Source organism: Felis catus, chromosome D1, assembly GCF_018350175.1.
Source record: "Felis catus isolate Fca126 chromosome D1, F.catus_Fca126_mat1.0, whole genome shotgun sequence".
In the NCBI taxonomy this organism is placed as follows: domain Eukaryota; kingdom Metazoa; phylum Chordata; class Mammalia; order Carnivora; family Felidae; genus Felis; species Felis catus.
The window spans coordinates 21,480,745-21,491,223 of NC_058377.1; the positions used below are offsets into that span (position 1 = coordinate 21,480,745).

Here is a 10,479-nt window from a genome sequence, read left to right on the forward strand (position 1 = left end):
AAATCAACATTATTACTTATTAGGGAAATATAAGAAAAAGACTTAAGTGCTATCACACTACACATCTAAAAGAATAGTTAAAATTAAAAGGATTAGAAAATAATGAATGTTCAGAAGGATGAAGAGCATCCTTACCTGGAAACTGTTGGGAGTGCAAATCAGTTTACACCCTTCGGAAGACATCTTGGTAGTATTTAAGAAGTTTAGATATTTATCTATTCTGTGACCCAGTAAATCCACATCTAGGTATAGACCCAAGAGAAATGAGTATATTTCAAAGAAACTGTATGCTCAAGAAGTTTTACAGTGTCTTTATTAATGATAATATGCAGAAACTGAAAACAAGCCAAATGTCCATTATGGGGGTTGTTGATAAATAAATTGTTCTGTATTCATATAATGGAATGCTAAACAGCAATAACCAAGAACAGAATATATACACATATAATGTTATGGGTGAAACTCACACTACACTTTATATTGAGAGAAAGAATGCAGACATAAAACAAGTAAATACAATATTGAATATTTATATGAAGCTCAAGAATGAGCAAAATGAATCTGTAATGATAAAAGTAAGAATAGTAGCTATTTCCAGAAAAAGAATTGGGAGTAATATTTACTGGGAAGGGGCAGGGAGCAATATTCTGAAATGATGCAAATCTATCTCTTGGCCTAGATGATGGTTACATAGCCTTATATATGTGAAAAATCATTGACACTTAAGACTTATGCACTTTTCTGCACATAACATACTTCAACTTAAAAGGGGTGGGATTATTTTTTTTTTATTTACCAAGATTGTGCTGATTTTCCATCAACCTTACGAAACCCTCAACTTAGAAGTGTACTCAATTCAGTGATCTTTCCCTCCATAATATTATCTAAAGCACAGCCCTTCCCTTCACTTTCATTTCTTTTCTTACATCCTCATTGAACGGAACCATTCCAAAGAACAAAACTAAACATTTATCCTAACTTTCCTTTTTTCTAATAGAAGAGAACTTCCTAAGAAAAGTTAATAAGTTAAAGTATCTTGGGGGCGCCTGGGTGGCTCAGTCGGTTAAGCGTCCAACTTCGGCTCAGGTCATGATCTTGCGGTCTGTGAGTTCGAGCCCCGCGTTGGGCTCTGTGCTGACAGCTCAGAGCCTGGAGCCTGTTTCCAATTCTGTTTCTCCCTCTTTCTCTGACCCTCCCCCGTTCATGCTGTCTCTCTCGGTCTCAAAAATAAATAAACGTTAAAAAAAATTTTTTTTAATGTATCTTGGAAACAGTGCACATACTATTCCTTCTGAAGGAGCTGTTACCACTAATAATGAATTCATTGTTCTTTATATAAGCTGTGTCTGATTCTTTATATAAGCTGTGCCTCCATTTACCTAATACTGTGAGTGTATGACCTGTCCTGACACCACCATCTCTTTGCCTTTACCATTAAAAAATCACAGCTATTTGCAGTGTCTTAAAATACAATAGCAACTGCCTTCCTGGTGACTAGTTGGTTGGTACTACTCTAATGACTCACATCTGCCCAAAACTACCTATTACTCCGTTACTTCGTTCAGACACAAAGTAAGTCTCCAAATTCTACCTTTTAATCTGTAAATAATGAGCGAAGCTTGTATCCAACATTTTTAACTCCCTTAAATCTATATAACTCTCCATTAGAAGGTCTAATAACTTAGCCTATACCCTTACAGCTCTGCACACTGCCTCAATGGATACCATCCTTGATTCTATATGGAAATTTAGCTCCCACCAAAACACCTTAAAACTTAGCATTTTGCAAGATCAAATTACCACATTTTTAACTTTCAACATTGTTGTAAAAATAACGTTCCAAAGGTTATCTCTTGAAAAGTTGCATGACATTGCTGTAAGTAGGTCAAATGCAAAGTGCGTTTTTAAATGCAAAAAGAAAAAGAAAAACCTTTGAAATGAAATCCACCAGGGAAAAGGTGAATCAAGATAGCATGGCTAAAGGACCGAAGAGCAAAGTAGATTAGAATTCAAGGGCCTAGGTCCGAGTCTGGCAAGAGGTACGTGTGTGGCCATGAGCAACCTACAAATATTTATGAGTCCCCAGTGTGTAACGCAACACATGAAGGGCTAGATTAAATTATTTCTTAGGCTTATTCAAGAGTAGCCATCTATGACTGTGGAAACTATTTTCATAAAACAAATAATGATTAGAATAGTTAGGGTAGAGTAAGGAGTAGAGGGAATAATTATACTTCAGAACAAGTTAAATTTTTCCCTCTAAGTAAAGGAGAACAAGCACTGGCATTTGTTTCCCTCATTGAAAAGAAAAAGAAACACACTGGCAAACAAAGCTTTGGATCTCCTTTCTCAATCATTTTCACACGAAGAATTTTCTGCCTAAGGTCTTCTTCAGGGCAACTTTGACATCCTTGTTCCTCAGACTATAGATTAATGGGTTGAACATGGGCACCACAGCAGTATAGAATATGGAGGACACTTTCCCCTGGTCAAGGGGTAAAATAGAAGGTGGTTTGAGGTACATAAAAGCTCCTGATCCAAAGAAAAGAGATACCACAATTATATGGGAACTGCAGGTACTGAAGGCTTTGGATCTGCCCTCAGTAGAACTAATATGGAGAATACTAGAAAGAATGAAACCATAGGAGATAAAAATGGTCACAATGGGTACCCCAATGCCAATGGTCACAACAATGAAGACCACCAGCAAATTTATGTAAGAGCTGTTGCAGGAGAGCTCAAGGAGGGGAATGATATCGCACATATAGTGGTTGACGAAGTTGTCAGCACAAAAGGTTATAAACATTATGTTTCCCATATGGGCAACAGCTCCAAACACTCCCATCCCATAAACACCTAACAAAAGGAGTGAACACACCTGAGGAGACATGGTAACTGTGTATAGCAGTGGTTTACAGATGGCGACATAGCGGTCATATGCCATCGCTGACAAGATGTAGGATTCAGAAAACACAAAGAAACAGAAGAAAAAAAACTGAGTCATACACCCTGCATAGGAAATGATGTTTCTCTTTGCGACAAAACCCATTAGCATTTTAGGGGTCAGAGTCGTGGAGTAACTAACATCTATGAAGGACAAGTTGAAGAGGAAAAAGTACATGGGAATATGAAGGTGAGAATTCAGCCCAATCAGGGTTATCAGGCCCAGGTTCCCCACCACAGTGACCATGTAGAAACCTAGAAACAGGAAGAAGAGGGGCATCTGGAGTTCTGGCTCATCTGTTAAGCCTGCGAGGATAAACTCTGTCACAGAGGAGGCATTATCTGTAGCCATTCTCCTCTAGGAGAGTCTGTAAGGGAAAAAGAAGAGTCACTGAGACAAAGAGAGAGAAGCCACACACCATGGAATTTAAGGGGCTGACATGGAGAAGACAAGAATGGGAACATTTACTGGCACTGTTCTAAATGTTGTGTGGCATTATGAGTATCCCCATTTCACAGATGAGGACACTGGACCTAAGTGACTTGCACAAGTCCTGATGCTACTAAGTTACAGCAGGAGGTGAACTCAGGTGGTCTGGCTCCTGGGCTTTGAGCTTTTACCCACTCTGCTAGAGGACAGACCAGGGCAGGCAGGCACTCACCCTCCTCTGCTTGGAGTCACAGTGCTGTTCTCCACTGGCTCTCATCCATCTTTTTCATGGAGACTCAACTGGTCCCGATGAAAAGCAAGTGACAACCCAGAGCTCAGACCCTCTGCTTCTGCTTCTCTACTTTGAGGAGCGACACCTCTAATTTATCTTGCTGCGCTGAAGAACTTGATCTTTGATTGTGGCTTTGCTGCAAGTCTCTTGTCCAAATTCCGGGGATGAGACAGCATCCTTTCCAAATGCCCATGGATAACAAGAGACTAATCTCAGTGACGTAGTTACAGAGACTCCCTCAGGATCACTGCTCCAGAGACCCCTTCCCAAAGGAAGAAGAAATGTTTGTTTACCCCCTTGGTAATGCTTGATGTGGCTTCCAATGATCCTTTCATTCTGGTTAAATCTTTTTAAGATTAAGAGCAAAGCCTTATGGGCTTGCCTCCTTGTATTGAGGACTTACTGTGTACCTAGCATTGTGTAGATCCAGCACCCTTATACTAAAACCAAGTGTCAAAAGCAATGTACAAATAATATTACCTTTTTATTCCTCACCACAACCTTATAAATTAGAACTATTAATTAATCCCTTCTCTAAAGTGAGAGGCACACACACTACGAGGTTCCAGAATCTTGACTCAAACCCTAGTCTGTCCAATTCTAAGCTTCTTAGTCTTCATCACTAAACACGCAGCCTCCCTCTAAGTGACCATGAAATCTCTGAAGCAGCATTTTTACTTCGAAGGATCTCATGAGAAGCTTTATTGATAAAAACAAGCACTTAGATAACTTGAAAGGAATGTAGAAAGTGTTAAAACCAAGAGAGGTAAAATTAGGGGAATCATACTTTAGAGAAGGATCATTATTTCCTTCACATCCAATATATACCAAGAATTATTTGCATCTTCTCCAAGCTTAAAAATAAAGAAACTTTCACTGAATTTTCTCCAGTACTTGATCATCCATCTTAAGCTTCATTATTAAAAACAAATACTGGTCAGATAACTAGTAACAACTTCTATCAAGACTTAAATGCAGAGAACAGAGTCTACAGCCAATATGTCAGATAACGGGGAATTGGTGAAAGACTTTGAACAAGGATGGCATTGCTTTAGCACATACCAATTGAACACTGACCCTGTCCCTGAAATTTTATAAGTCCTGGTGATTTCTTCAGTGGAAAAAAAAAAAAAAGCTTTCTGCCCTCATGGATCTTTTATTCAAGTGGGAAAAGATAGAAAATACATGAAAGAGAGAGGTAAAACCTGTGAAATGAAAAGTTATATGAGCAAAAGGAATGCAAGAGGCAGGGCTAGAAAAGGCAGGCGTTGCCGATTTCAGTTTTAAATAGAATGACCTGACATTCGAGCAACTTTGAAGGAGACCTGAAAAGCATTTGCTTGGTAAGGTCAGTTACTCTAATAAAACAATGGACATTCACAACTTAATGCAGCACCTTTCCAAGGCATCACATTTTTGTCCTGAGCTTCAAACACAATATGTTAACCCCGATTACTGGATCCGATGGAGAGAATTGTGAGGGTGGTAACAGGATAGGGGGGCAAGAGTCCTTGCTGAGGGTTTAGATAATCACAAGTCACACAGTGTAGTTTATTAACTGAGACTGATATCAAGACTAATAAAATTTTGTTTGACAACTTGCACTCTACACCCTTTTCTAGGGTGTATGGCAAACTCTATCCCAAGAATAAATCTCTATTTGTATAAATTCAAGTGTCAGCAGATGAGTTATATTCTTGCTCAGAGTTAAGGGCCAACGTCCTCTTGGAGAAGTTACAAAATGAAAACACAAAGGCAGAAGTCCATTTTCCTCAGGCAAGTCCAACTAAAACCTCTGCACACATGCCTGAGTATGTTTGTGTGTTTCTGAGTGTGTGCACACACCTGAGTGAGAATTTGCTCACCCTCAGCTATGACTCAGCAGGGACAGTGCCTCATCTGTCTGTTTACACTGAGAATTTTCCATGGCCCGGAACAACTCTAATGAATCCCAATCCCTGTTCTCAATCCCACTACACATATTTAAGAAATAGAAAAAGCAACTCATTATCAAAAAATTAAAATAAGGGCTACAAGCAAACTTTTCTTAAGGCCCAAGGGCAAAGAAGACGTTAGGGGTTCATTAAATGTTCACTCTCCTCTAGAAACCTTAGAGGGTTCTTGTATGCATGATGCAACACCGGGGAAAATTCTGAGACTTTTGTCACTTCAGAGGTGGTTTCCATGGGAATTTCATTTCAAATGCATCGAGATTTTATTTCAAGTGAACCAGGGCTTCTATAAAGTCATTTTCACTATTGACTTGCTCCAATACAAGCAGAAAGAAACACAGAAATAAATATTCTTGATTAAATTACTTTTGTTGCAGAACTATCTTTCCCAAAATTTGAATCTCTGTATAATGGATTTCTTGTTCTATTTATTGCTAACGCTAAAATATATGTGAGACATGGATTATAACATACCAATGTGGAAAATATGTATAATGCAGCATCTTTGCATATACACCTCATGCACATGCATTAATCCTCATATGTCTGGTAGTCCTTCAGGCAGCACCAGAGTGGTATGGGGTCAGTAACCTTCACCCCACATAAGAGACCTACAAGAATAAACCACAATTCCAACCAAAAAAGTCAGAGAGCCTGTCCAGAGAGAAAAGATGGCAGCTGAAATATCTTCATTTGATGTGACTTTAGTTAAACTCTCAGGATGGGCATAAAATTAAATTCATCTGTCAGAAGTCATACGATCTATATTATACTTAATGTTGAATTAGTTTTTGATATGTGCATTTAGCATATTAAAATGCCAGGTAAAAGGATTCAAAAGAAATGGTTTGTGCTGTAAGGAGGGATTTATAATCTAGTCGAGGCATCTCCTATTCTGTCTCTCTATCATGTTATTCTCCTCATGTTTCAAATTTTTCAGTGCCTACCAATTCTCTGAGCCTCTTCTTCCTTAAATGTTTGTGAGCTCACCCACAATTTCCACAACATCATCTGTATGGTTAACTCCTAAATTCACACTTTTCTGTTAATTCCCTGTCCTGTGTATACAACCTCTCTATCCAAATGTTCCAGTATGCCACCCTGAACTCAACAAGTACAAAAATTAACACATCTTTTTTGTCCCCCAAACAGACATCTGCCCAACCTTCCCACTCCTTTATTGGAGACAAACTAGAGGGTATCCTAAGTCCTGGTTCATTTGGGTTGGTCCTAGTTTATATCCGTTGCCCCAGAAAAATTATTAGAAGCAGCTTCTTTCACCAAGAAATCTATTCCAGTTAAATGAGGAATTGTATGTGGAATCAAATCAACCTCTACGATTCCTAGCTCTGCCCCTTACTAGCTGTGTAGCCTTGGAAACCTCTTGATTAAACTTGGTTTGACCTCTCCTGAGCTTCAAATTACTTATCTTAAAACGGGGTTAATAATCCTAAATGCTGCCATTTGCATTACTTAGGATGTAGAAGACATGAAAAATGTTGTTGTTGCTATCGTCATCGTCATCATCAATCATCCAAATCTATACCCTGGCATGATAAAGATATTTTGGACTGCTACAGGAGTAGCTACAGGATTAGCTAAAACTGGGAGAGACTAAAAATAGGAAGATCAGTTAAGATTTCACAAGCAATGGAGATAGTAAAGTAAAAATGGTGTCAAGAGATAAGATCATGGAAGAACAGGATTTAGTATCTCTGTGGTTTGGGAGAGAAGGAAAGAAAAGAAAGAAGTACATATCAAATATGATTAAAGTTTTGAGTTCATATGACCACAAGTAAGATGGAAGAAATAAATAAAGAGTAGGGACCATAAGGAGCTAGATTTTAGTCTAGATGATGAAATGCCAGCGGACACAACAAGGGTCCCACTAAACTCTAAGTTATGGCAGCCACCAGGGCAATTAGGACTCCCCATGCCTGCGACTAACAGACAAGACCTGGATTCACCATCCTGGCAAAAATAATTGATCCTAATCAGCAAGGGGGGTGGGGCGGGTATTGCTTTTACTCATAGGGGCAGAAAGGACCATGTGTGGAACAGAGATATTCCATTTGGATGCTTCCTGATACTTCCTTGCCCCATTGTAGCTGTGAATGGATATAGGCAGCAAATCTCAGATAGGAAGGGTATGGTTGCCAAAGATTCAAACCCTTTCATAATGAAGGGATTCCTCTTTTTTAGATGTTTATTCATGGATCAGTATATAAGGAGGCCTAACTCATAATAGTTATTAATAAATATTTGTTGAATTCATTATTTCCACTTAAAATATATGTGGGTTTAGTTCTCTAACACCCTCCCACTCCAATTTTTTGTCCTATCCTTTCAAATAGTTATATTATGCCTTTTAATTCTCAATACTTAATGTATTGAGAACTATAGAACTGCACAAATAACTATCACTATACAAATAACCAGCCAAATACTATATTCTAATTATGTTCCCTACTTGTGCTATCTGAAATTTTTCCTGGAATGATTTCTCTATGTCCTGTATCTCTCCTTCATATTTTCATATGCTGCATAGTATCTATCAAATGCCCATCAGTATTAATTTCCAGATATTCAAACATATGTGACAGTCTGTCAATTTCTTCTTTCTCTTGGAAACTTCCACCCTCTGTATGTATCTGGAGTGATTGCTTTTTAGACTCAATGCATGGCCATCAGCCTCAAATTCCCTTTGCTGCTTTCCTGTGTTGGATCCCCTCTTTCCTAAAAACCAGTATTGTCAGTGAGAAGTCCAGTCGCATTCTCATTTCTGTCCCTTTATATATTATGTGATTGTCTTTCCCCCCGCCTCTCTCTCTCACCCACCTCCCCACCCTGCCTCTCTCTCTCTCTCTCTCTCTCTCTCTCTCTCTCTCTCTACCCCCCACACCCCCTCTCTCTGATAGCTCCTAGGATCTTCACCCACAGTGTTCTTAAATTTCACAATACTATGGCTTAGTAAGTCTGTTTTCTTTCAAAGTATTCCTTTGATCTAGCAATACAAATCATCTAGTTCTGGGAAATTTTTCTCATACTCTTTATTGATAATTTTCTTCCCACCAAATTTTTTTGTTCTTTCTTTCTAGGATTATTATTATTCAGATGTTGGAGTTACCCTCCTCTTTTCTATCTCTTTGAGCGTTTTTCATACTTTTGAGAGAATTCATCACCTTTAAGTTGTGCCATATCTATTTTAACGTTTTCTTATTGGTCTACATAATAAAATTCACCCACTTTAAGTGTACAGTTCAATGAATTTTAATAAATATATACAGTTGCATAACCAGCACAATAAAGATATAGAATGTTTCTATCACTCCAAAAAGTTCTCTCCCACTTCTTTGAAGTCAAATTCCTCACCCCATTCCTGGGCCCAGACAAACATGAATCTGCTATCACTAATTCCATGTAAATGTAATCATCAACTATGATGTCTTTTATATCTACTCCTTTAACTTAGAAGAATAAGTTTGAGAACCATCCATGGTGTTCCTGTATGAGTAGTCCATCCCTTTTTATTCACAAGCTTTATTCTATTGGATAGATAACACAACTTGTTTATCCATTCATTTCTTTTTTTCTTTTTAATTTACATCCCAATTAGTTAGCATATAGTGCAACGATGATTTCAGGAGTAGATTCCTTAGTGCCTCTTACCCATTTAGCCCATCCCCCCCCACAACCCCTCCAGTAACCCTCTGTTTGTTCTCCATTTTTATGAGTCTCTTATGTTTTGTCCCCCTCCCTGTTTTTATATTATTTTTGTTTCCCTTCCCTTGTGTTCATCTGTTTTGTCTCTTAAAGTCCTCATATGAATGAAGTCATATGATATTTGTCTTTCTCTGACTAATTTCACTTAGCATAATACCCTCCAGTTCCATCCACGTAGTTGCAAATGGCAAGATTTCATTCTTTTTCATTGCCAAGTAATACTCCATTGTATGTATGTATATGTATATACATGTATATGTATATACTTAGTAGTGCAGTTACTGGGTCGTAGGGTAGTTCTATTTTTAGTTTTTTGAGGAACCTCCATACTGTTTTCCAGAGTGGGTGCACCAGCTTGCATTCCCACCAACAATGCAAAAGAGATCCTCTTTTTCTGCATCCTCGCCAACATCTGTTGTTGCCTGAGTTGTCAATGTTAGCCATTCTGACAGGTGTAAGATGGTATCTCATTGTGGTTTTGATTTGTATTTCCCTGATGATGAGTGTTGTTGAACATTTTTTCATGTGTCGGTTGGCCATCTGGATGTGTTCTTTGGAGAAGTGTCTATTCATGTCTTTTGCCCATTTCTTCACTGGATTATTTGTTTTTTGGGTGTTCAGTTTGATAAGTTTTTTATAGATTTTGGATACTAACCCTTTATCTGATATGTCGTTTGCAGATATCTTCTCCCATTCTGTCGGTTACCTTATAGTTTTGCTGATTGTTTCCTTCGCTGTGCAGAAGCTTTTTATTTTGATGAGGTCCCAGTGGTTTATTCTTGCTTTTGTTTCCCTTGCCTCCAGAGACGTGTTGAGTAAGAAGTTGCTGCAGGCAAGATCAAAGAGGTTTTTGCCTGCTTTTTCCTCCAGGATTTTGATGGCTTCCTGTCTTACATTGAGGTCTTTCATTCATTTTGAGTTTCTTTTTGTGTATGGTGTAAGAAAGTGATCCAGGTTCATTCTTCTGCATGTTGCTTTCCAGTTTTCCCAACACCACTTGCTGAAGAGACTGTCTTTATTCCATTGGATATTCTTTCCTGCTTTGTCAAAGATTAGCTGGCCATACGTTTGTGATCCATTCATTTCTTAATGGATACCTGAACTAATTCCAGTTTTTGGCTATGATAAATAAAGCTACT

General features: G+C 38.3%; 1 protein-coding gene across 1 annotated transcript; it reads right to left on the reverse strand.

The window, feature by feature from the left end:
* Nucleotides 1–2,326: 2,326 nt before the first annotated feature.
* LOC101091306 (olfactory receptor 8B12-like) lies at nt 2,327–3,875 on the reverse strand. The gene has a single exon (XM_003992490.2). It carries the CDS (start codon nt 3,293–3,295, stop codon nt 2,360–2,362), a length of 936 nt encoding a protein of 311 aa, XP_003992539.1. The 5' UTR covers nt 3,296–3,875; the 3' UTR covers nt 2,327–2,359.
* Nucleotides 3,876–10,479: the final 6,604 nt, after the last annotated feature.